Below are 26,130 nucleotides of genomic sequence, written 5' to 3'. Positions count from 1 at the left end.
ATTGAGGTGTATTAACAGAGCGTGGGGCTGGGATAGCAGGGGGCTCTGGGGTAGGACAGAGGTGCACTGGTAGAGCTGTGGGGGGCAGCCCAGGGCCGGGAGAGCAGGGCTCGGTGGGACAGGACACAGGCGCACTGGCAGAGCTGTGGGGGCAGCCCAGGACTGGGAGATCAGCGGCTGCGGTGGGGATTGAGGGGCACCACCCTGGAGAGCGCTAGCAGGGGCTCAGCTCACCCTACGTCCCCTTCTTGGCAGCCAATGTCTCCCGTGGAAGCTCTGGGGCCGGGCTGCCCCTTTAAGGGCCGCCCTCAGGGGAGGCGCCTGGCGCTGCAGCCTCCCGGCTCTTCCTGGTCCAGGCGGCGGCGGCGGCGGACGGCCGGGGGCGCCCGAAGTTTGTGGCAGGTGGGGCCGGGGGGCGCATGGCGCTGGTCACCGTCCGCAGGTCCCCAGTCGGTAGCGGCCACGGCTCCCCCACCGGCCGCAAGGTGAGTGCCTGTCCCGCCCCAGCCGGGACCCCTGCCCGGCCCCATTCCTGCCCCAGCCGGGACCCCTGCCCGGCCCCAGCTGGACTCCCCGAGCCGGGCTCCTCTTTCCCTGACCCACACCCGGGCCAGCCCCTGTCCCAGCTGGGCTCCCCCTTCTCCCTTCCCATCCTCTCCGTGCCTCGGCGCTAGTTCCTGCGTCGGCTTTGGGGCTGTCTCTGCTCCCTGCCGAGCTCCATGGCTCGGGGGACGAAGCTTGTAGAGTGGTTAGTGCCCTGCAGCGCTGGCGGTGGGGGTGTGCCCAGCTGCTCCAGCCCCAGCCTCTCCCAGCAGGGGGCGCTGCAGGGAGCGGGGTGGGAGCACTGGCTGTGGGGCAGCTCCCAGCTATTCCAGCCCCAGCCTCTCCCAGCAGGGGGCGCTGCAGGGAGCGGGGTGGGAGCACTGGCTGTGGGGCAGCTCCCAGCTATTCCAGCCCCAGCCTCTCCCAGCAGGGGGCGCTATGGTAAGCAGGGTGGGGGGCTGGCTGTGGGGGGAGCTCCCAGCTATTCCAGCCCCAGCGTCTCCCAGCAGGGGGTGCTGCAGGGAGCGGGGTGGGAGCACTGGCTGTGGGGGTGTCCCGGCTGCCCCAGCCCCAGCCCCAGCCTCTCCCTGCAGGGAGCGGGATGGGAGCACTGGTGAGGGGGGAGCTCCCAGCTACTCCAGCCCCAGCCTCTTCCAGCAGGGGGTGCTGTAGTGCACATCAAGAGGGCTGCCATTACACATGGGTGCCCAGTGTCTGTGGCTGGCTCTAATTCCCCTTGCGCAGCCTGCGCTGCCCTGTGGTTTATTGGGCACCGGTACTGACTTGTCATTAAGTTTCACAAACGGACACTTCCTTAGGAGGCTGCTTCCCCTTCAGTTATCGTCTTGCAGTTTGCAAAGTCACGCTGAGTGCAGTGGGATATGGGGCCCCAGTGCCTGGGTTCACCCCCCAATGCCCCTCCAGCAGGATCCACACCCCAGGCACTAGTGCTAGGATTCACCTTCCAGACCCCTCCCCCCAGCAGGATCCATGCCCCGGGCATTAGCACTAGGAGTCACCCTCCACTGGGATACACACCCCAGGCACTAGCGCTAGGATTCATACTCCCAGCCCCCCTGGGTGACCAGACAGCAAATGTGAAAAATCTGGACAGGGGGTGGGGGGTAATAGGAGCCTATATAAGAAAAAGACCAAAAAATCATGACTATCCCTATAAAATCGGGATATCTGGTCACCCTACCCCCCCCACCCCGAAGCAGGATCCATGCCCAGGGGCACTAGCGCCAGGATTCACACACCCAGTTTCCCCGTGTACAGCAGTCTCCTGGCTGCGTGGGCTTGTGAGCGTCGTATCTGGTTGCACGCGCTCTAATGGGAGCTGCCGCTCAGGAAGGGCCGGGATGCTGTTAATATTATTTTCCACACTAAAAAATGTCAGAGGAAATTGTCACTGGGCTGCGAGCCCCGTTCCGGCTCCCAGGAGGGAACAAAAAGGTCCTGATACCTAGCCTGAGGCCATGGATGGTGCCCAAAAGGGCTCATGGCCCAGTCGATGCTCTAAATAGGTGGGAGGCGTCGGGGTGATGCCTGCCCCAAATGCGGCCATTTCCCCATTGCAGCCTGACAGTGGGTGGCAAACCCCAGCCAACATCATGAAACTCCAGCTTCCTGTGCTAGCAACTGTGACCTCGAGCGAGTACCTTGCAGGCTGCAGGGATCCACAGTAACTTCAGGCACCATTGGAGTAGAGGGCCCAGGGTGCAAGAGTCCCTGACCCTGCTACCAAGCCTGGCTCCTCTGTCACATCAGCCACACTCTCCTGCTGTCCCTTCAGCTCTCTGTGCGTGCTCCTGGGAGGGGCAGGAGTCAGGTGACCCCTGCAGGCTGCCAGAGCTGAGCAGGAATCCTTCTGCAGGATACTTCTTGGACACAAGGGGGCGCTTCACTGAGGGCAGGGTTCTCCTCTCTCCTCTGCTCCCCCCTGCTAAGGCTGCTATCTCTGTTTTGTCCGCAGTTCCTCCCCCCGGCTGCCCCTTCCCCACCTACATGCTCCCAGGAGCCCTTCCTCATTGGCTTTCCAGGCATCCCTGGTCCCCCTTGCTCTGTTGCTCTCATGGGGGGCTTGAAACACCCCCCGCCCCCCAGGGAGAAATGGCCAGTAAGGGTGGGTGAACCAGGCCACTGTTCCAGACTCCCAGCGCACGCGGGTGCCTGGCAATGCTGCTGTTCTGTTTACATCCTTAACAAAGTTTTTTTGCTGGGGAATTTCTCTGGTTGTTTAAAGGAAAGTATTCAAGAATGAGATATGGGGACTGTGATCCTCCCCTGACTCTTGGTTTTAGGTCTGGGTCACTAAGGGTGATACAATACAAGGCCACCATCTCTGAACTAAGAGCTCTGCTGGCAGAATGTGAGACCCCTTCAGCACCACCGGGCCCCTGGCAATGTGATCAGTGGGCCAGCTCCTATTCAGACATCTGCAGGCACTAGTTGCTGCCCAGCACTGCCTCAGGAATTTCCCCAGGGCCCTGCAGTGCCAACTTGTTCCCGGGGCTCCTGAGGTGCCGCTCACATCCCACAGGGCCAGAGGAGCTGCCCTATCCTCGTTCCTTGCTCTGGACCTGCCCTGCCTGTGCTGGAGCTTGGGGGATGGTACATCCTCATCTCTGGCCCCAGCTGGGTGCCATGGGGTCATGGCCTACATGCCCACCCCCTGCAGGGGAGCAAGTTCTGCGCCCAGCCTGGGGCTGATCTATCTGTCTGTGGTTCTTTTGCAGGATGAAGAGGTTTCCAGGAGGAGCCAGCTGCAGCGACGGTGAGGTGCCACCCCCATAACCTCCCCCCCACCAGCCAAAGGAGAGCTGGTTCCCAACCCCAGACCCCCTCTACCTGCTACGTAGTCACTGGCGGGAGATGGGAGGCAGGCAAGGTGGTCCCACCAGGGAGGAACAATGACCGTGCACACTGCTGTTTGGAAGGAGGAAGCGGTGCTGAGATTCCCATGCTGAGCCCTCCCTGTTGCATTTGAAGGTCCTGCCCTATAGCTGCTGGATAGGAGAAGGGACTCTGCCCCATATTGGCCCCCCAAGCGGGGCCAGCTCCAGACCCCAGCGCACCAAGCGCGCACTTGGGGCGGCATTTTGCCAGGAGGGCGGCAGGTGGCTACGGCGGACCTTCCGCAGTCATGCATGCAGGAGGTCCACCGGAGCCGCGGGACCAGCGGACCCTCCGCAGGCACGTCTGCAAGAGGTCCCCCGGAGCTGCGGGACCGGCGTGCTTGGGGCGTTCGAATTCCTAGAGCCGCCCCTGCCCCCAAGCACCCGGGCTGCTGAGGAGGAGGGTGCTCCTATCAATCCCTCTCCACCCTGCTGACTTTTGAATCCTGCCCCCATGAATCACCCAAGCCTTTGCATCTGCTCAGAGCCCCAGGGTGAAACTAACCTGCCCCTGTAGAGTTTTACCTCTGCCCCCTGCGGGCATCTAATCACCTGCTCTGAAATTGTCCAGGGGCTTGTTAGTGGCAAAGCTCTGAGCAGCTGCTGAGGCGCAGGAGCCACCTGCCCACAGACTCAGGCAGATGCCTCACGTGTGGGAGGTTGCCTTCACAACCCTAAGGGTTAGCGACTCAGTTCTTTTTCTTAGTGGAAGCTGGCGTGCTCAAATTTGACAGAGTGGGTCCCTCCCCTCCCCCAGGGCCAGCTTCCCTTGTAGGTGCAGGATGTTCCTCTGTCTCATATCTATGTCCCCTCCCCCTCTCTCTCCCCAGCCACAGCTTCGTCATGGTCAAAGGGGCTGCCCTACTCTTGCCGGAAGAGGAGAAGCTGGAGACGGTGCAAGAAGCCCCGCCCTCTCCGGACCAAATGCAAAGCCAGCAGGAGCAGCACCTGCAGCTGATGATGGGGCTACTGCGGCAAGAGGATGCCATCCGCCTGGTGAGACAGGGCAGAGCTGGCCCGAGGTAGCTCCCAGGAGAGAACAGACCAGGGGGCTGAAACAATGGGACGGGAGCGGAGATGAGTGATGCGGACAGTCGCCACATCAGATCATCAAACCACTGGGTTCATCCAGCTCAGGATCAACCCTTCCCTTCACCTCCCTCCCTGCCAGCCTGCCCCATATCAGCCTCATGGGTCCATCCAGTCCAGCATCCTCCTACCCAGATCAGCCCCATGGGTCCATCTAGTCCATCATCTCCCCCTCCCCTCCCTGCCCCAGATCAGCTCTATGGGACCATCTAGTCCAGCATCTCCCCACTATCACCCCCTACCCCAGATTAGCCCAATAGGCTGATCCAGCCCCCCAGGCTCCAGTGCTTCTGGAGCAGCTATCTCGGTGTACCCACAATGCATTGCTCCCACCTCACCTCATCCTGGCGCCTCCATTCACGGGGCCTAGGTCCCCAGCCAGTGCCCTGGGTGGGGTGGGTGAGCACAGCTTGGAACAGCCTAGCAGGTTTGATCTTGGTGCTCAAGGGGGAAGCAACAACAGGATATATACTGTAGGTGAGGAGGGGAAGGGGCAGACTGCACCCCCCATGCCTGTGTCTCCCTGCACTCTTACTGCCCCTCTCCTGAGCCCTGTTACTCACTGCCCCATCCCTTCCCTGCTCCCAGCTGCCCCTCCCCATCCTGATTGCACCTGCCCAGTTCCTGCAGCGCCCCCTCCCCCCCATCCCACTCCCCACAGCCTTGCACGCACAGACACCCTCCCGGGCAGACTGGCTCAGGGTTGCAGTCCATCCATTGCATGAGCATTATTCATTGTTTGTGATCCCAGGCCTGGTCCCTCCCCCCATCCCTGGCACTGGCCCAGCCTGATTGGAGAATTGTTAACCACTCCAGCATGTGGGCTGCTCCACCCACTGGCAGGGTACAGGATGTCATGCCAGGTTGGAGAGGGCGGGGCTGGCCAGTGCAGGCTCCTCCCCCCGGTGTCTCAGTGCCCCTTGCTGGAGAGGGTGGGGCTGGGCAGGGGCAGATGAGGTGCTGTCTGTGTGCAGCATGGAGGTTGTTGGGGGAGGGGATCCCTGCCTGTGGAATCTCATTTCTGAGCAGCCAGTTCCCCATTTATGGCTGCAGGGCTCTTGCTCTCGCCTCCTGGGCTGGCAGCCAGAGCCAGCTGCACAGTCCAGCCCAGGGGACTCTGCAGGGAGCTTCCCAGGGTTGCTCAGAGCTTCCCTTGCTTGCAAGGCTGAGTCACGCTGCCTGTGCCCCCAGGGGTCCCCCATCCCTGAGAGCTGTGTGTGGATCGCTGAGCCCCAGTCGCGCACTGACCACCCCAGAGCAGAACAGAGACCAAGGGTTCATCTCTTAACATCTCCCTGACAGAGCCCTGACACCGAGTTGGGAAACCACTGCCCAACCCCTCCCTCTCCAGCAGGGGGTGCTGGGAAATTGGGGAGGAGTCTGCACTGTCCACGCTGCCCTCCCCAGTGAGGGCGCTGGGAAATTGGGAAGGGGGAGAAGCACTGCCCAGCCCTGTCCTCCCCAGCAGGGGGCAATGGGACACCAAGGAGGGGGTGGAGCCTACACGGCCTAGCCCCGCCTTCCCCAGCAGAGGGCGCCGTGATACAGAGGCAGGGGCATATCAGGGGCACTGGGAAGTCACATGGAGAGGCAGGTCTCAGTCTGCCTCTGGCTTTGTTTCCAGGCCGTGCGGCTGGAGTCAGCCCGGCCTCACCGGATCCGGTACCTGCTGCTCGTGTCGACGGAGGAGCTGGAGGGCAAGAGCGAGACAGTGCTTCTGGGCGTGGACTTCCCTGAAGAGGGGTGAGGAGATTGTGGGGGGCAGTGAGGAGCAGGGAGGGATGGGGGATGCAAGGGTTGTGTTGGCGAGTGAGGCAGGGGAGGGGGAGCACAGAGGAGGGGGGAATTAAGGTGGTGGGGAGCAGGACTGAGGAGTGGGGGGTTCATGCCCCACAACCCATGGGAGGAGCTACCTGAACCCTGAGTCTCAGCACCAGGGTGGCCAAACTCTTTGCTCTGCCCTTAGGCTGCCCCCCAGCATCAGAGCAGAACCCTGGACAGGAGCAGGGAGCTGGAGTCTGTGGGGTCCTTGTTCCAAGTCTGGAACCTCTCCCACACCCCAGTGGGGACCCCTACACTCACCCCCCCCCAAATGCTGTGCGCTCTGACCTCTCTCTCTCTGCCCCTAGGTCGACCAGATGCACCCTGGGGATGGTGCTGCCCCTCTGGAGCGACACCCAGGTCTTCCTCGATGGGGATGGGTAAGAGACCTCAGCTGTCTGTGCTGCCCCCATGGGGAGATCTCCTGTGCGGGGATGGGATGGGATGGGATGGGGGGGAGAGGGAAATTCTGCCTTGCGTCCAATCCGGACTGCGTTTCACCCCCCACATGCCACACACAGTGCCCCCAGCAACAGCCTGTCCTGCCCTCTGCTGGGCGGAGATGGTAGTACAGGCTCTAGATTCATTGCCTGAACTGCTGCCTGGCACACAGCTCCCCTCCTCTCTCCGAACAGAGTCGTGGGGCTCCGACAGACATGCCAGCTTCCACAGCAGCAGCACCAGCCATGTCCCCCAGCAAGGTGCTCAGGGTCCCATGTGTACTGCAGCAGCAGCTGCATCTTAACCAGCCATTGCCAGCCTAGTCAGCAATGAGAAATTTTACCAAAATGTTTCCTAATGTAGGAAACTTTAATGGACTATCCTTAGGTTTCAGAGTCAACATCACAAATTGATACACATTTGTACCTCTCCCAGCTGTTGCTCTGAGCTGCCTGCATACTCAGACAGATGTCTCTGTGGTGATCTGAGGAATAACAACAACATTTGGCTCCTATCTAGGGATTTTCATCAGTAAATCTCAAAGCACTATACAAAGAAAGTCAGGATCATTAGCACCATTTTACAGATGAGGAAACTGAGGCACAGAGTGGGGAAGTGACTTGTCCAAGATCACCCAGCAGGCCAATAGCCAAGCCGGAAGTAGAAACCCAGGTGTTTTGAGTCCTAGGCTACTGCTCTACCCACTAGCCTCACAGACCTCCTTGAACAGGAGGCATTTATTAAAGGAAAAAGCTACAGCCTTCTGTCCTCCAGCTTTGACTCCTTTGTTTACTAGGGTCCTCACACAATTTGGAGCTCTTTAGTGCACATTGCGACCTCTGGTGGCTGTATGAAGCACTGCAAGGCCCAGACATCAGTTTTTCTAATGGAAGCTGAGAGTCTGTGTTGGGAGGGGCTTCTTAAATGGGCAGGGCTTGGTTTGTGGCTGGAGGTTGGGAGAATACCAGGACACTCTCCTCCCCCTGCAAATGGCTCATGTGGATCAAGGATGCAGTGCTGCTGTATGGAGCAGAGAAAGCCCAGCTTGACTCTCAGATCCCAGATGCTGAAACCCACCCCACCTCTGCTCATGCATGTGATCTGACTTGCAGGGAGCTGTTGGGCTGGCACTAGGGTGACCAGATGTCCCGATTTTATAGGGACAGTCCCAATTTTTGGGTCTTTTTCTTATATAGGCTCCTATTATTCCCCACCCCCATCCTGATTTTTCACATTTGCTGTCTGGTCACCCTAGCTGGCACTGAGCATTCACAGAGCTTCTCAGTCCAGCTCTGTGTGTTAAGGGTGAATGTCTTCCTCCCCTCCTGCATCCAGCCCCTTCTCCCTGCCCAAACCCCCTGTGAAATCTCTGCCTTCCTCTCTGTGTCTCTAGGGGCTTCAGTGTGATGTCCTGGGGGCAGACACGCATCTTCAAACCTATCTCTGTGCAGACCATGTGGTGAGTGACCCGCATACTGCCCGTCAAGTGCAGCTGGTGGGAGCTGTGGGATTATGCAGGGGATGGACTATCACTATGGCTGGGATCCACTAGAACAAGGGTTTAGAGACAGAGTTGGAGAGATGAGATTTGGGCTGGACTGTGAGCTTTCCATTTGTTCCCCCCCATCAGACTTGGAAAGCAGGGGATATCTGTGGAGATAACCCCAGGTAGGAGGTGTCATGGCTGCAGAAAATAGAGGGATACCTCTGGGGTTTCCTTTGAGGGAGCTGTCATGGCCACTGGGGTGGAGGGATATCTACGGGGATTGCCCTGGGGTGGAGGTATGGTGGCCATGGGAGGAGGAGGGATATCTGAAGGGATTGCCCTGGGGTGGAGGTATGGTGGCCATGGGAGGAGGAGGGATATCTGAAGGGATTGCCCTGGGGTGGAGGAATGGTGGCCACGGGAGGAGGAGGGATATCTGAAGGGATTGCCCTGGGGTGGAGGTATGGTGGCCATGGGAGGAGGAGGGATATCTGAAGGGATTGCCCTGGGGTGGAGGTATGGTGGCCATGGGAGGAGAAAGGATATCTGAAGGGATTGCCCTGGGGTGGAGGAATGGTGGCCACGGGAGGAGGAGGGATATCTGAAGGGATTGCCCTGGGGTGGAGGTATGGTGGCCACGGGAGGAGGAGGGATATCTGAAGGGATTGCCCTGGGGTGGAGGTATGGTGGCCACGGGAGGAGGAGGGATATCTGAAGGGATTGCCCTGGGGTGGAGGTATGGTGGCTGTGACGGGTTGGATCACAGAACCCCCCTGGGAGCTGCCACCTGATGTGCCCAGACTACTTCTACCCTGCTTTCCCTGCCAGCTCAGGACTCCAGCACCCCTGTCTTGCTGAGCCAGACACTCCTGTCTGCTCTAACAAAGACCCAGGGTCTGAATCACTTGCCCCAAAGCTGCAGGTTTACCTGAAAGCAGCTAACAGAAGTGTTCCTGTCTTTAAACACTCAGATGCCCAACTCCCAATGGGGTCTAAACCCAAATAAATCCGTTTTACCCTGTATAAAGCTTATACAGGGTAAACTCATAAATTGTTCACCCTCTATAACACTGATAGAGAGAGATGCTCAGTTGTTTGCTCCCCCAGGTATTAATACATACTCTGAGTTAATTAATAAGTAAAAAGTGATTTTATTAAATACAGAAAGTAGGATTTAAGTGGTTCCAAGTAGTAACAGACAGAACAAAGTAAGTCACCAAGCAAAATAAAATGAAATGTGCAAATCTGTGTCTAATCAAACTGAATACAGATAATCTCACCCTCAGAGATGCTTCAGTAAGTTTTTTTTTCAGACTGGACACCTTCCAGGCCTGGGCACAATTCTTTCCCCTGGTACAGCTCTTGTCCCAGCTCAGGTGGTAGCTAGGGGATTCTTCATGATGGCTCCTTCCCTTGTTCTGTTCCACCCATTTATATATCTTTTGCATAAGGCGGGAATCCTTTGTCCCTCTCTGGGTTCCCACCCCCTCCTTCTCAATGGAAAGACACCAGGTTAAAGATGGATTCCAGTTCAGGTGACATGATCACATGTCACTGCAAGACTTCATTACCCACTTGCCAGCACACACGTATACAGGAAGACTTACAGGTAAAACAGTCATCAGATACAAGAGTGGTACATTTATACAAATAGGATGATCACACTCAGTAGATTATAAGCTTTGTAATGATACCTTACAAGAGACCTTTTGCATGAAGCATATTCCAGTTGCATTATATTCACTCATTAGCATATTTTTACAAAACCATATAGACTGCAACGTCACAGTGGCCATGGGAGGTGGAGGGATATTTGTGGGGATTGCCCTGAGGGGAGGTGCAGTGGCCATGGGAGGCAGTGGGACAGCTGTAGGGATCTCTCCTCCCTTCCTCCCCCCTCCCCCCGTGTGTATCCCTGCTCCAAAGCCCTGCAGTCTATGGAATAGGTTGTCAAGGCTGATTCCCCACTCTGGCACTTCAAGTACAGAAGGTGGGAGCCCGCAAGGATTCTAAAAAATAATACTGGCCACTCCAGGCTGGTATTAAACTCCCAAACAGTTAAACAGTTTCACTCTGACCTTGGATGAGTAGATGCTGTAACCACCCAACTGCAAAAAAAACCCTTGGGACTCAGGAAGGCTCACTTGGGAATTCCTTCCTGTGGGATACCCTCAAGCTCTCTCTCTCTCTCTCACACCCCCCTCCACCCCCCCGGGGAAGAGCTGAGAAAGAAAACAAAGGAGATCAGCTGTTGCTACCAGCTAATTAAACAACACGCACAAACCTCTTAGGGACACAAAAACCCAGTCCTGTTCTTAAAAAAGGTCAATTTTATTAAACCCAAAAAGAAAGGAAATACATTTGGAATTTAGGCTTTTTGCTAAACCTTGAAAGAAACTGTTACAAAAATTAAGCATCAGGATAGCTGTCTTGAGGTTCAACTTAAAGGTTACAAGCAAACAAAAGCATCTGGGGTTAGCACAGAGCAGTCCACAAGCCAAGAAGAAATAAAAGAAATAACCCTAATCGCGTCTTCCTAGACATTCCCTGATTACTTACATATTTGGGGTTTCGGATAAGTAGGGTTGAGGCATAGGGGCTGACTTCTAATGGTGCCAGTGGGTGCTCGACCCCCCACCCGGCACCTCCCCATTCCAACCCCTTCCCCAAAGTCCCTGCCCCTTCCCCAAATCCCCGCCCCAGCCCCATCTCTTCCCTGCCTCCTCCCCTCTCCCTCCCAGAGCTTGCTCAGGGGAGGAGGCAAGGTGGGGCAGGGCAGGGAGCTTGGCTGCTGGTGTGTGCAGAACACCCACTAATTTTTCCCCGTGCCAGGTATGGGTTGAGATATGATTTGATCCTTTTTCATACCTGGTATTAAATCTGCATACAGCATTGCTGCTCTGTGTCTCTGTTCTTTCCCAGAGAACCACAACAGACAGACAAAGGGAAGATTTTTTCCAATTTTAAAAAGTTCTAGCCCTCCCATTGGCCCTTTTGGTCAGGTGCCCACTCCCTTCCTTTTACCTGTGGGCTTATTAACCCTTTACAGGTAAAGCAAGTAGAGAATAACTACTAACAGGGATTTTGTAGCTAACTGGTTGGCTGGGTGTCCACAAAAGGGAGCTCCCTCCGCGCTCATTTATCACACAGGGGCTGTTACAGTAAAGTAGTTGTAGTGCAGATGCCCTGCTCCCAGGCACTAGCCAAGCAGCAGGGGAGTGGGTGGGGTCCCATATGGGAAGACACCTTCCCCCGCCAGTCCCTGTGGGCAGAGGTCTGTGCCTTATGCTTGTTGTCTCTCCAATCTGACGTCCATCTGCCTGTCTGCTCCCCTCCCCCAGGTCGGTGCTGCAGGTGCTGCACAAGGCGTGCAATGAAGCCGTCCAAAACAACCACTTCCCTGGGGGCAGCGCGCTGGGCTGGGCTGAGTGGTACCAGCGTGCCATAGCCTCAGAGCAGAGCTGCATCAACGAGTGGCTGGCCATGTCTGACCTGGAGTCCGTGCGACCCGACTCCCCTGCCCTCTTCTCTGACCGGTCAGTACCAGGCCGAGAGGGGGGGAGGGGGAGGATCAGCACAGTGGGGGGGGGGCAGGGGGCTCCCCCACCAGCTTCATTCAGCAAGCCACACATGTACCTCTCCCCCTGGGGCAGCCCCCACCTCAGCAGCAAGTGGGGATCTGGATGGGGCAGGGCTCCATGTAAGAGCCTCAAATGCTAGATGCTGACTGGCTGAGCACCAGGTTTGAATCCTCCCTAGAGCCTACAAATTGGTTGGATCTAAGCCAAACCCTAACAGTGGGGCAGGGTCTGAGGGCAGAATCTGGGAGCCCTGTGGGCTTTGACACCCCACCTTTCTCTGTGCCCCAGGCCAACGGAGCGTGAACTTATGGAGCGGAAGATCCGGGCCAAACTGCGTGAGCTGATGGCCACGGCTGATCTGGAGAGCATCACCTCCAAGGAGGTGGGGTGCATGGGGAGGAGGCAGGTCGGGGTGGAAGATGGGGATGGGCATGCATTTGTGGGTAAAGGCGGCCTGGGAAGCGATTGGCTGGGGGGGACGGGAGGGAAAAAGGGGCAGGATGTATGCATTAGGGGGAAGTGGGAGTAACCAGCCAACCTCGCCGCCTCCCCCCCGGGGCCAGAGTGGGATCTTCCCTCTGATAGTCTGTTCCCCTTGCAGATCCGCACAGAGCTGGAGCACCGCACTAGCTGCAGCCTGAAGGAGTACAAGGAGTTCATTGATAACGAGATGCTACTCATCATGGCTCAAATGGACCGTCCCTCCAAGATCTTTGACCACCTGTACCTAGTGAGGAGCTGCCAGGGGCTGGGGAAAGCTCTGTCCTGGCCTCTTCCAGCAGGGGCCACTGCAGGGAGTGGAGCAGAAGTGCAGGCTGTGGGGAGAGCTACTCCAGTTCTGGCCTCTCCCAGCAGGGGGCACTGTGGGAAGTGGGGCAGAAGCACTGGTTGTTGGGGGAGCTCCTAGCTACTCCAGTCCCATCCTCTCTCAGCAGGGGGCGCTCTTGCAGTTACTCAGGGCTGGACGCAACTCCCTGGGGGTAGGACTTTCCTTGAGACGGCGCTAAGGGAGCGGCTGCAGTCGCTGCCCTGGATTTCCCCATTCGTCCATTCACCCTGCTGTCCCCCTCTCTGCCTGTCTCTAGGGCTCCGAGTGGAACGCAGCCAACCTGGAGGAGCTGCAGCGCAACAGGTGTGTGCTCCGGCCCTGGGGAAGGGACAGGGGAAGATTCCCCACCTGGCCTGTGTTGACCCAGGGCAACTTTCCATCGCCCTGCAGTGGCCAGGTGGTGTAGAGAGATTAGTGAGTCTGCTGCTGCTTCTAGGGCAGGGTCTGTCCCTGCAGCCATCCTGACCAGGGTGCATACTGAAACATGGGAGCCCAAGTGCTGGGGGATGGGCGTCTTGGAGCGACCCTGTCCCTGCCTACCTATTGTTCTCCAGGCTGCAAGGGGCTGTCTGAGCTGAGTTTGAATCCTGCCTTCTGCACTGCCTCACCACCCTGCTTGGTGCTCCTAGTGGGGGCAGGGCAGCTTGTCTCCAAGGCTACCTGCTGGGATGGGCATTGGAAGTAGGGTGTTTCGGGGTGTGGTAGTACTGGGGAGCCCCCAGCACCTCCCTGACTCCTCCTCTGTATCAGAATCAGCCACATCCTCAACGTGACCCGGGAAATAGACAATTTCTTCCCAGCGCATTTCACCTACCTGAATGTGCGGCTCTATGACGAAGAGGCCTCCCAGCTGCTGCCCTACTGGAAGGAGACATATCACTTCATCTCGGCTGTCCGGTAAGCGGGAGGCTTGGGGCGAAGGAATCACACATGTGCTGATAACCGAGCGAATCACTCCTCCTGTCCCGCATCAGCTCCACACACCCCAGCCTCTGTCACTGAAGCTAAATGAGATCCCGAGGTGGCAATTGGTCCTTTGTCCTCTCTGTGGCTGCACTGTGGGCTGCAGCCTCTAGGTGGCGACATAAGCTGCCTCTTGCAGAGTGTATTACAAAAGGAGTGAGTGTGGGGAAGACATGTCCAAAGACATGCATGGGAAGGATCACATGTAACCTGCATCACTTGTGGGCACTGGAAAAGGGAGCGTGGAGGGCATCTCTGAGATAATCATCATAGCTTATCACTCCAAAACCACAGCCATGACCGGGGGGTGTCTTTTATCTCAAATAGTTTTTCAGGAGGACTGATGTTGATGCGGGCAGCACTGAGGTGTTTGCCTAGGCTCTCCACATTCACATCTGGGCCATTCCTCAGCTTCCACTTGATCGAATTGTCACCTGTCTCTGCCACTCGGCTCTCACTTGATTTAGAGTACATCTGTGTGTAACAGAGCGGGAATTTTCTGTAGTATTTTTACGAGCCTATGCGTGCCTCAGTTTCCCCTATACCTTGCATGGCAACCTGGTGGTGGGGGGGAAAGGACTAAGTTTGCTCTCAGGGAAGGCTGAGACATAGGGTGTGTGTGTGTGTGTGTGTGTGTGTGTGTGTTTTCGTTGGTATGGCCTAGCTGTCAGAGCGGACCGAATGAGTTGTTAAAAAGGACTGGCAGAACATCTGAGAAGACAGTGGAAAGCGCACTCACCAGGACAAGGAGGGAAGCTGAGCAGAGCCCATCTCCAGAACAAAGGACTGGGAGGTGGGGGAGGGGTGTGGGTGGCTGCTGGAAGAAGCTTGGAGCTCTCACCTGGGAACTGACTAAGGAAAGAAGTCAGAGAGAGACAGCGAGCCTGAAAGTGAAGTTCGCGAGATGCCACAGCTTGGCTGGGATCCGGGCTGACCACAGTAGATCAGCTTTCAGCCTTCTTTTCTCTGCGCCAACCTCAGGCCTTCCTCGGCTGGGTCGCAGCTGACTAAGGGTATGTCTTCACTACCCGCCGTATCGGCGGGTAGCAATCAATTTCTCGGGGATCGATATATCGCGTCTCATCTAGACGCGGTATATCGATCCCCAAACGCGCTCCTGTCGAATCCGGAACTCCACCAACCCGAACGGCGGTAGCGGAGTCGACATGGGGAGCCGCAGACATCGATCCCACGCCGTGAGGATGGTAGGTAATTCGATATAAGATACTTCGACTTCAGCTACATTATTCACGTAGCTGAAGTTGCGTATCTTAGATCGATTTTCCCCCGTAGTGTAGACCAGCCCTAAGAAACCTGACTGTTCTGCCCACGCTGTTTGGTGTCACTGCAAATGCTGGGTGAGGTGCATTAATCCCTGAAGAGGGGACAAGTCTCTACCAGGAGTCTCTCTCAGCTGGCCTCACTGAACAGAGCTCCCGGTGTAAAGCAAGAGGGCTGGAGCCCCAGAGGTACAGGCCCAGGAGGCCACGTGGCCTGCCCTGTGCAGGAAGAAGGAGACCACTTGGGCGCCTGGCACCACAAAGGGGGTTCCCCAAGAGACTGTTCAAATTTGGAGGTGTTGCACTGCCCCTGGGAAGCCACAATGCAGAGTTTTCATTCAAGGTCGTGCCTGGAGGGAGTGGCTCTGAAGGAATCATTTTCCAAGTTCTCCTGCTTCTTTGTTACTCTGGAGCTTGCCACAGAGGTATTTGGGGTAAGGGATTTTCAGAGACAAAGCTCTTTTGGGACTTTAGCCTCCTGGATGGTGGAATGTGTCCATGCAGTGGGTATCTGGGATCCTGCAGCTGTTTTGGTCTCTCCTTTCTACCTCACTGACGGTGGCACAGTCCCTGCAAGGCAGTATAGCTACAGTTTAAAAGTGCCTGTGATGATCCTGCAGGATTGATTGAGTTCAGTAACAATTTTGTGTGCATAACTCATGCTGGACCATACAGGGCACAGTACTCTGGAGCTAGGGCAAGACGGGTTAGCTGGTGTGTTTTGGGGTCAGCTCCCCTTTTATGTAGCCCAGTTTTTGAAGTACGCAATTCCTGCAGTTCACTTTCTTTTTCAGCTTCTTGATGTGCTCTTTGAGTGCCAATGTTCTGTCTAATGTGACCCTTAGGTACACTGGATATTCATAGAGCTCCAGGATTATACCAGCCCACAATAGTTTTGCTTAGAAGGAGACCAAAGGTAAGTAGGGAAATGGGATACCAGGAGGAAGCACAAGCAGGAGAGCGCAAGAGGTGAGGACTCCTGTCTCAGACCGAGAAAGCGGGACAATCAGCGAGTTAACTTAAGTGCCTCTACACAAATGCAAGAAGCCTGGGAAACAAGCAGAGAGAACTGGAAGTCCTGGCACAGTCAAGGAACTATGATGTGATTGGAATAAGAGACTTGGTGGGATAACTCACATGACTGGAGTGCTGTCATGGATGGATACAAACTGTTCAGGAAGGACAGGCAGGGCAGAAAAGATGAGGGAGTTGCAGTGTATGTAAGAGAGCAGTATGACTGCTCAGAGCTCCAGTATGAAACTGCAGAAAAACCTGAGAGTCTTTGCATTAAGTTTAGAAGTGTAAGCAACAAGGGTGATGTCATGGTGGGAGTCTGCTATAGACCACCAGACCAGGGGGATGAGGTGGACGAGGCTTTCTTCTGGCAACTAGCAGAAGTTACTAGATCGCAGGGCCTGGTTCTCATGGGAGACTTTAATCACCCTCATATCTGCTGGGAGAGCAATACAGCGGTGCACAGACAATCCAGGAAGTTTTTGGAAAGTGTAGGGGACAATTTCCTGGTCCAAGTGCTGGAGGAACCAACTAGGGGCAGAGCTCTTCTTGACCTGCTGCTCACAAACAAAGAAGAGTTAGTAGAGGAAGCAAAAGTGGATGGGAACCTGGGAGGCAGTGACTATGAGATGGTCAAGTTCAGGATCCTGACACAAGGAAGAAAGGAGAGCAGCAGAATACAGACCGTGGACTTCAGAAAAGCAGACTTTGACTCCCTCGGGGAGCTGATGGGCAGGATCCCCTGGGAAAATAACATGAGGGGGAAAGGAGTCCAGGAGAGCTGGCTGTATTTTAAAGAATCCTTATTGAGGTTGCAGGAAAAAACCATCCCGATGTGTAGGAAGAATAGTAAATATGGCAGGCGACCAGCTTGGCTTAACAGTGAAATCCTTGCTGATCTTAAACACAAAAAAAAGCTTACAAGAAGTGGAAGATTGGACAAATGACCAGGGAGGAGTATAAAAATATTGCTCAGGCATGCAGGAGTGAAATCAGGAAGGCCAAATCACACTTGGAGTTGCAGCTAGCAAGAGATGTTAAGAGAAACAAGAAGGGTTTCTTCAGGTATGTTAGTAACAAGAAGAAAGTCAAGGAAAGTGTGGGCCCCTTACTGAATGAGGGAGGCAACCTAGTGACAGAGGATGTGGAAAAAGCTAATGTACTCAATGATTTTTTTGCCTCTGTCTTCACAAACAAGGTCAGCTTCCAGTCTGCTGCACTGGGCAGTACAGTATGGGGAGAAGGTGACCAGCCCTCTGTGGAGAAAGAAGTGGTTCGGGACTATTTAGAAAAACTGGACGAGCACAAGTCCATGGGGCCGGATGCACTGCATCTGAGGGTGCTCAAGGAGTTGGAGGATGTGATTGCACAGCCATTGGCCATTATCTTTGAAAACTCGTGGCGAACGGGGGAGGTCCCGGATGACTGGAAAAAGGCTAATGTAGTGCCCATCTTTAAAAAAGGGAAGGAGGAGGATCCAGGGAACTACAGGCCAGTCAGCCTCACCACAGTCCCTGGAAAAATCATGGAGCAGGTCCTCAAGGAATCAATTCTGAAGCACCTAGAGGAGAGGAAAGTGATCAGGAACAGTCAGCATGGATTCACCAAGGGCAAGTCATGCCTGACTAACCTAATTGCCTTCTATGAGGAGATAACTGGGTCTGTGGATGAGGGGAAAGCTGTGGATGAGGGGAAAGCAGTGGATGTGTTATTCCTTGACTTTAGCAAAGCTTTTGATACGGTTTCCCACAGTATTCTTGCCAGCAAGTTAAAGAAGTATGGGCTGGATGAATGGACTATAAGGTGGATAGAAAGCTGGCTAGATCGTCGGGCTCAACGGGTAGTGATCAACGGCTCCATGTCTAGTTGGCAGCCGGTTTCAAGCGGAGTGCCCCGAGGGTCGGTCCTGGGGCCGGTTTTGTTCAATATCTTCATTAATGATCTGGAGGATGGCGTGGACTGCACTCTCAGCAAGTTTGCAGATGACACTAAACTGCAAAGAGTGGTAGATATGCTGGAGGGTAGGGATAGAATACAGAGGGACCTAGATAAATTAGAGGACTGGGCCAAAAGAAACCTGATGAGGTTCAACAAGGACAAGTGCAGAGTCCTACTCTTAGGACGGAAGAATCCCATTCACTGTTACAGACTAGGGACCGAATGGCTAGGAAGCAGTTCTGCAGAAAAGGACCTAGGGGTTACAGTGGACGAGAAGCTGGATATGAGTCAACAGTGTGCCCTTGTTGCCAAGAAGGCTAACGGCATTTTGGGCTGTGTAAGTAGGGGCATTGCCAGCAGATCGAGGGACGTGATCATTCCCCTCTATTCGACATTGGTGAGGCCTCATCTGGAGTACTATGTCCAGTTTTGGGCCCCACACTACAAGAAGGATGTGGAAAAATTGGAAAGAGTCCAGCGGAGGGCAACAAAAATGATTAGGGGGCTGGAGCACATGCCTTATGAGGAGAGGCTGAGGGTACTGGGAAGAGAAGAATGAGGGGGGATTTGATAGCTGCTTTCAACTACCTGAAAGGGGGTTCCAAAGAGGATGGATCTAGACTGTTCTCAGTGGTACCTGATGACAGAACAAGGAGTAATGGTCTCAAGTTGCAGTGGGGAAGGTTTAGGTTGGATATTAGGAAACCCTTTTTCACTCAGAGAGTGGTGAAGCACTGGAATGGGTTACCTAGGGAGGTGGTGGAATCTCCTTCCTTAGAGGTTTTTAAGGTCAGGCTTGACAAAGCCCTGACTGGGATGATTTAGTTGGGAATTGGTCCTGCTTTGAGCAGGGGGTTGGACTAGATGACCTCCTGAGGTCCCTTCCAACCCTGATAGTCTATGATTCTATGAGTCTATGATTCTATGCTTGGCCTGACAGTGTTTCAGGTGGAAGGTGTAAGATGGTGTCTTGCTAGGGCTGGCATTCAGGATCCATGCGTGATAGTATTCTCCAAGTACACTCAAAGAGCCAGTTAGAATGTCCTCCAATCTTTCCAATTGGGTAGTGACGCAAAGATCATCTGCCTAAATGAAACTTCACACATCGGGAATTCAAGTTGGTCATTTGTGTAGACATAAACCAGAAAGGGTGATGCCACGAAACCTTGGGGCAAGCCGTTCCATTTAGTACGACATCGACTTTTCTGACCATCCATCACAACAAAAAAGGTCATTTTTTGAGCAGGGAGATGACTTGGGCCGCCTTGCAACTTCAGTAGAAGCACATGATAGTTCACAGGGTTATAAGCAACCGACAGGTCAACAGCACAACTTCTGTAATTTTACAGGCTTCAAAGCCATCTTCGATGTATTGAGTTAGGTTTACAACTTGGCCACAGGCAAGGAGGTCCTGGGCATTGTCATCAGTCAAATGGCCTTCTACTGCTGTCGCTATTCCATCTGCTAGCCTCTGTTCATATAGCTTGTAGGGCGGGAGTGGGCAAATTTTTTGGCCTGAAGGCCACATCTGGGAATAGAAATTGTATGGCGAGCCATGAATGCTCACAAAATTGGGGTTGGGGTGTGGGAGGATGTGAGGGCTCTGGTTGGGGGTGTGGGCTTAGGGGTGGGGCCAGAAATGAGGAGTTCAGGGTGCAGGGGAGTGGGTGCTGGGGGGGTGAGGACTCTGGCTGGGGGTGCGGGCTCTGGGGTGGGGCTGGGGATGAAGGGTTTGGGGTGCAGGAGGGTGCTCTGGGCTGGGACCCAGGGGATCGGAGGGTGGGAGAGGGATCCGGGCTGGGGCAAGGGATTGGGGCGTGGGGAAAGGCAGGAGTGCAGGCTCCGGCCAGTGCTTACCTCAAGTGGCTCCCAGAAGCAGCGGCATGTCCTATCTCCGGCTCCTACACAGAGGTGCGGCCAGGCAGTTCTGCATGTTGCCCCATCCGCAGGAATTGCTCCTGCAGCTCCCATTGGAGCACTGGAGGGGGCCCATGCTGCTGCTTCCAGGATCCGCATGGAGCAGCCCCCAACCCTGCTCCTCAGCCAGAACGGGGCAAGCCCCAGACCCCGCTCCCCAGCAGGAGCTCGAGGGCTGGCTTAAAACGGCTGGCGGGCTGGATTCAGCCCGTGGGCCATAGTTTGCCCACCCCTGTTGTAGGGTAAGCAGAATAAGGCTATTGAATGGTAATGTTACAGAGTTTAAGGTCTTTATGTGGTTTGAGTAGTGCAACCACTTGGGCCTGTCTCCACAGCCTGGGTACGTCCTTGCAGGAATCAAAGAAGTCAAGCAGGCACTTCTGTGCTCCCTCCCTGAAGCAGGTGTGCTGGAAAACAGGGGGCAAGGGAGCCATGGCCCCATCAGTTTTTACCAGCTATAAGGGTGAACGATAGAGGATGGGGTCTTGGGAGGAAGAGGTAGTGCAAGAACGGAGGCTCAGGAAGAAGGGGTGGTGCGGCAAGACAGGGCTAAGAGTTCATTCGATCTCCCAGAATCCAGCGTTTTTGTGGCCATGTCAGCTCCTGGTGTCAGAGCTGCTCATTGCGGACTTTGCTGTCTCCTGCTTGACTTGTTCTGTTTGGCACGTGGCTGCGTGGGCGGGTTTATGGGTTGCAATGTGTCGCCGTGTGACTGCGGCACTGCACTTTGGTTGTAGTCCATGGGGGTCAGCTCGCGAATGGTGGCCCATGCTTTTTTGCTGTCAGGGCAAAGTTTGTTGCCATAGGGATCCAGGTCAAACAGGTCTGAATATCTCCTATATTGCTGGTTTGTCTGTTCTGAAGCCCCGGTATGGATAGTGTCCGATGTCCCCGGGATGCTTCCCGGCAGTACCCAGGATTGTGCAGCACCTAACTACTGCTGTCCTTAGCACGAAAGAGCCTTGTCTGTGCCTGCCAGAGATCAGCTCCCTGACTCCACCGGCAACACAATCGCCCCCCTCTCAGCCTGCGCTGACACCACTATCCCTCTGCAAATGAGCGACAGGCACGCTCCAACCCCCGAGTGTCCCCCTGGAGCATCCAGCCCCTGCTCCACTGGACACTCGCAGTATGTACCACTCCATTGTTCGTTTGGGACCATGCCCCTCAGCTTCCCACTTACATCTCAGCTCACTGTATTGTGATACATTTATAGGGAAAACAAGGATAAGGTTATTTATCAAAGAAAAGAGACTGAAATAACAGCAAGTACTTAGAAGCTCTAGAAGCAGCTGGTTACTTCTAAACAAAGTTATAACCCGCCTTCTAGAGCTTACACTGTCCTGTCTCAAAGAGGCTTAGCTCACCCAGAGTCATTCTCTCAGCTATTAACCAGGCCAGCTGTCGCCCTCCATAAGACAAGCTGTCTCACAGCTTGTCCCCTAGGTGAAGGAATATAGATGTCTCTCTGCATTCTCCCCATATACTAGACTAATTCGTTGATCTTAGTCAGAACCTGGCCGCCCTCCTGCCGGGTGTTCCTTCCTGTAGACATTGTGAGCTCTTGTCGCCTTGTCGCCCTCATGGTCTTGAGTAGCTGGTGGCTCTGTATGCAGATTGATTTATATTGGAAGCCACACACGACACAATGGTCAGCCAGGGAGAGATAAGCATTTGCTGTTCCTGCCTAACAGAACCTGTTCCTTCCCTTCATAACTTACATACCTGACAGAACAAGAAGCAATGGTCTCGAGTTGCAGTGGGGGAGGTCTAGGTTGGATATTAGAAAACACTATTTCACTAGGAGGGTGGTGAAGCACTGAAATGGGTTACCTAGGGAGGTGGTGGAATCCCCATCCTTAGAGATTTTTAGGGCCTGGCTTGACAAAGCCCTGGCTGGGATGATTTAGCTGGTGTTGGTCCTGCTTTGTGCAGGGGATTGGACCTCCTGAGGTCTCTTCCAGCCCTAATATTCTATGATTCTGCCTTAAGAATGCAGTGTTCAATAGATACATCCACACATCTCACCGTGATTAGGGCAACCAGCACATTACTGGCTGTTGGTAGAAGCCTCACGTGCCTCCGTTCGGTGCACTATTATGTAGATGTTAAACCCAGGAGATACCTGTAAAACCCTGTGCCCACTTATGCCCTCTGCCAGTTGGCACCAAAGGGTCTCCAGGTCGCAGTCCCCCAGGGATGTGCTTTTGGGCAGTCTTCCACACCAGGAGACAAATTCTCCCCAGCACTCACATGTCCGAGTGATACTACTAATGGATTTATCCACTTCCAAGGTAAAGCAGCTGCTCTGTAGGTGAATCTTGGCCGGTACTTAGCTTTCCTGGATTATACCACAGCCTGTGCTGTGATCTTGGGCTCACTGCTGTGAGCGCCCTTCTGGAGTTGTCTGCAGACAGCTGGGGAAGGGGAGGTGAAGACGGTGCATTGAGCCCCTTGTGCCTGCCTCACCAGCCCGTATCCCCCAGCAGGGCCCAGAACTCGCGGGTGTTGGTGCACTGCAAGATGGGCGTAAGCCGCTCGGCCTCCACGGTGATTGCCTATGCCATGAAGGAGTACGGCTGGGAGCTGGAGCGGGCCTACCGGCACGTGCAGGAGCGGCGCCCCATCGTGCACCCCAACCCCAGCTTCATGAGGCAGCTGGAGTTCTACCAGGGCATCTTGGACGCCAGGTAACTGCAAGGAGGGGGAGAAGCTTTCACTGCCTAGCTTTGCCCCCCAGCAGGGGTTTTGTGACATCAGGGAGGGGGAGGAGACTGCCCAGCCTTTCCCAGCACAGGGCACTGTGACATCCAGGTGGGGGAGGAGCCTGCATTGCCCAGCCCCACCTTCCCGAGCAGGGGTGGTTGTGACAACCCCAGTGCCTCATGTTCAGCTCAGTGTGTCTCTGCACAGCCGGCACAGCAGCCTGTGGGAGCAGAAGGCAGGAGACAGCCAATGGGAGGACACGGTGAACGGGAGTGACACTGGCAGTGACCAATCGGAAAGTGAGGGGGGCCTGTGCCAGGAGATACTGAGTTCAGAGGAGGAGCCAGGGCGGCAGGAGGAGGAGCCAGTCACGACGCCCCAGTATTGTTTCCGGCCCCTGCGGGAGCCCCCCGAGGAGCCAGCCCAGGACCCAGCAAGGGGCAAAGGGCCCCAGATCTGGGTGCAGGAGGCAGAGGAGCCGGGGGGCTCAGACGACTCAGGGGCTGAGGAGGTCCGGGGGCACCTGGCTGTGCTGCAGGTGCCAGAGACACCCAGGACACCGCGCGACCGGCGCATCAACCTCTATGCCGTGATGAGGAGCATCAGCGAGATGGACAGCCCTGATGCCCCTACCCCGCTGGGGGGTGCTGCCGAGGGGGAGGTAAGTGGCACAGCCAGGGGGCATCATGGGGGCGGGAGGAAGCCCCAGCTGGTGGGATACAGGGGTGTGGGAAGGTGTTATGCAGCCAGGGCCGTTCCAAGCTATTTTGGTGCTCTATGTGGGGGTGCTGTGTGAGGCCCAGTCCCATGAGGGAGGGAGCTGGCCACTTCCTGCAGGAAGTGGAGTGACCCAGCCCAGCCTGCTCTGCTCCCCTGGTTCCCAGGATAAGGAGTCAGGGGCATAGGTGTCAACTTTCTTGGCGCTGGTAGGTGCCCGTGCTCCCCCCCGCCCCTTTCCCTGCCCCAACTCCACCCCATCCCTGCCCCATCCCAACCACATCCCCAAAGTCCCTGCCCTAACTCCGCCCCCTCCCTGTCCCTATTGGATCCCTTCCCCAAATCCCCGCCCCAACTCCGCCTCTTCCTCCAGCACACTGTGTTCCCCCTCCTCCTCCTTCCCTCCCTGCCCCGTGAATCAGCTGTGTCGTGGTGCAAGCACTGGGAGGGAGGAGAAGCAGGAAGCGGTGGCAGGCTCGCGGAGGTGAGTTGGAGCAGAGGGGCAGGGCCACAGGGAGCTGCCGGTGGGTGCTGAGCACCCACCAATTTTTTTCCATGGGCACTCCAGCCCCGGAGCACCCACGGAATCAGTGCCTATGGTCAGGGGGAACCACCCCCCAGCACTCGCCGGTGGTGTGGCTGGGGCTGGATCGCTCTACTTACCGGTGAGTGCAGGGAGCCTGACTGCTTCTGCAGTCCTGAGGGGAGGGGGCAGGGCTGAGGTGGAGCAGGGGTGAGAAGAGGTGGGGCTGGGGCAGCAGGCAGCTGCGCAGGACACCAGGAAATTTTATGCCCCAAATTTCCTGGTGCCCTGCGCAGCTGCGTACTTTGCGTATGGGTAAGGACAGCCCTGTATGCAGCTGGAGGTGGGGCCCACATGCGGTGCAGGAGGGGAGGGATTGGGGCCAAGCAGAGAGAGAGCCTGAGTCTATCATTGCCCTGAGCAAGCCTATTCTCTGATCACCTCCTCTTCTCTTTCCTGCAGGTGTTTGCTGCCTCAGGGCGCGAGTCACCTGTGGAGTGCCCCCCCCCGGAACCTGCAGCCTCACCATCACCCCCACAGGACCAGGAGGAGCCGGGGGCAGCAGTGCTAGACTCCAAGGCCGAGCAGCACCCACTGCGGGTCCCAACAGACAAGACAGGCAAACGACGGGGCCAGCAGCGCAGCCGCCAGGTCCCCCGAAGCCATGCCCAGCCGTGCAAGCAAATCTCCTACCACCCGGCGCCGGGCAAGGTGCATAAGGCTGTGAAGCACGTGGAGGGCCCCAGCCCCAGGGCCCCGTCTCAACGCCGGGCTCGTGCCATGGAGCACCGCTACTCCGTGGCCCAGCTCATGGATGCTGCCCTGGTGCTCAGCCGCACCAGAGAGTTCGAGGAGCGGCTGGAGGCAGCTGGCCAGGAAAGACCCCCCAGGGAGGAGCCTGCTAGCCCCCCACCCCCACCACAGGAGCCCCAGCCTGGAGGACGCACCCTCCCCCTATCACGACCCAGGAGGATGGTGCGGCAGGCCAGCGTGGACCTAGAGCCAGGCTCGGGGTGAGACTCCACCCCCGTAGCCCCGCCTCTGACTGTGGCTCTGCCCCCATAGCCCAGGATACTGCAATGGATGGTGCTGGGGCCCAGCAGCTGCCCTGTGCCAATGTCTGGGGGCAGGGCATTTGATACTGGGGGCATCAGTGCAGATCACCTTTGGGGGGCGGGGCCTGAGTGCTGCTGGGGGTGGGGCCAATGGAAGGGATGGACTCTATGGTGGGAAAAGTCCCTTCCCCAAGTATGCATCTCCCCCTCTCCCCCTGCAGATCTGCAGATCCCCATGCTCCCGTGGGGATTGCTCTGTCTGCCCCTCACACTGCACAGCCCCATGCTGCCTTGAGGCTCCTGCCCTGCAGCTGAGCAGGTGTTACTCGGGGAGGATAGGGGGGCATGATGCCGTCTGTTGTCCCTCCCCACTAGCCCTTTGCTTTTGTGCCATTGAGCACTGCTTTAGTCAGTTGCATCAAAGGATGCCAACCCCATCACTGTGACTGAGGAGAGAGGGGGTGAACCCCTCCTCCCCTTCCCCAGCACTGCACACATAGACACCATGCCATATCTCTCTGTGCCAGCCTCACTCTGCCTGTAAATAAAGAGTTAATTCACTTTGCAGTTGGCTCTGGGCTCCCTTCCCTGGGGTCCCCCTGCCCATGGGGGACACGGGCTCCTGTGCCCCCTACTGCCTAAGGATGGGACAGGAAGCAAGGAGCAGTCACCCAGGCCAAAGCCCTGTGAGGTGGGGTCCCCAGCCACCCAGGGGAGAACCAGGGAAAGGTGCTGGCTCAACAGCTCTGTGATCCGTGATCCCTGATGCCCCACAGATCAGGGGCACTGGTGGTTCCCCTGTCCCTGCCAGTTGATTCCCACCCTACCCCCAGGGGACAGGGGCTCTTGGACTCCTCCTCAGATTGAACTTAAAGCAATTTACACACATGGGTGCTGGCTCCAAAGAGGGAAACTGAGGGCAGGAAAGCCTTGCCCACCTGACGTGGCTGGGGTGAGAACAAAGGCTCCTGACTCATGTGCTCTGACCATTAGCCCTATCCTGCTCCAGACTGAATCGGCTCAAGCCCAGGAAATGCAGCATGAAGGGGACACTTCCCAGTGCAGCCCCACATCCTTCCCTCTGCCCCACAATGGAAGCACAATGGCTAACCCCTCCTTGGTCTTTGCCAGGGAGATCTCTGCCAGCTTGCAGCAAGTCTCCACCCGCATCAGTGGGCCCGGGGTATGAACACAGCCCAGATCTTGCTTTGGGGCGAGGAAAGTGCAGTTTGGCCCAGGGAGGTTCTGTCTGTTGAGGTCTCTGTGGGGCAGCACTATTGCTGGGTGAGCAATGCCATGGTGGGAGCTGGGTGCATTAATGAATTATGCC

At 56.2% G+C, this 26,130-nt stretch overlaps 1 protein-coding gene across 2 annotated transcripts; it reads left to right on the top strand.

Moving 5' to 3' along the window:
- The first annotated feature begins 344 nt into the window (after nucleotides 1-344).
- On the top strand, nucleotides 345-25,401 carry SSH3 (slingshot protein phosphatase 3). Of its 2 annotated transcripts, none has more exons than XM_039518007.1 (14): nucleotides 345-485; nucleotides 3,282-3,319; nucleotides 4,271-4,436; nucleotides 6,154-6,272; nucleotides 6,659-6,730; nucleotides 8,185-8,250; nucleotides 11,619-11,813; nucleotides 12,147-12,240; nucleotides 12,460-12,588; nucleotides 12,944-12,990; nucleotides 13,438-13,584; nucleotides 22,289-22,489; nucleotides 22,713-23,166; nucleotides 24,208-25,401. In XM_039518007.1, the coding sequence occupies exons 1-14, from the start codon at nucleotides 420-422 to the stop codon at nucleotides 24,760-24,762; spliced, it is 2,349 nt and encodes a 782-aa protein (XP_039373941.1). In that variant the 5' UTR covers nucleotides 345-419; the 3' UTR covers nucleotides 24,763-25,401. The 2 variants fall into 2 exon arrangements, with proteins under 2 accessions (XP_039373941.1, XP_039373940.1); XM_039518006.1 differs by having other exon boundaries at nucleotides 22,286-22,489.
- Nucleotides 25,402-26,130: the final 729 nt, after the last annotated feature.

Source organism: Mauremys reevesii, unplaced genomic scaffold (assembly GCF_016161935.1).
Source record: "Mauremys reevesii isolate NIE-2019 unplaced genomic scaffold, ASM1616193v1 Contig2, whole genome shotgun sequence".
Lineage (NCBI taxonomy): Eukaryota > Metazoa > Chordata > Testudines > Geoemydidae > Mauremys > Mauremys reevesii.
The sequence above is the reverse complement of the archived record's forward strand: the minus strand, read 5'-3'. Positions and strand labels throughout refer to the sequence as shown.

Coding starts and splice junctions, on each gene's coding strand:
- SSH3 (XM_039518006.1), top strand. CDS start 420: ATGGCGCTGGTCACCGTCCGCAGGTCCCCAGTCGGTAGCGGCCACGGC. Junction 12,589..12,943: donor TCTTTGACCACCTGTACCTA/GTGAGGAGCTGC, acceptor GCCTGTCTCTAG/GGCTCCGAGTGGAACGCAGC. Junction 13,585..22,285: donor CACTTCATCTCGGCTGTCCG/GTAAGCGGGAGG, acceptor CGTATCCCCCAG/CAGGGCCCAGAACTCGCGGG.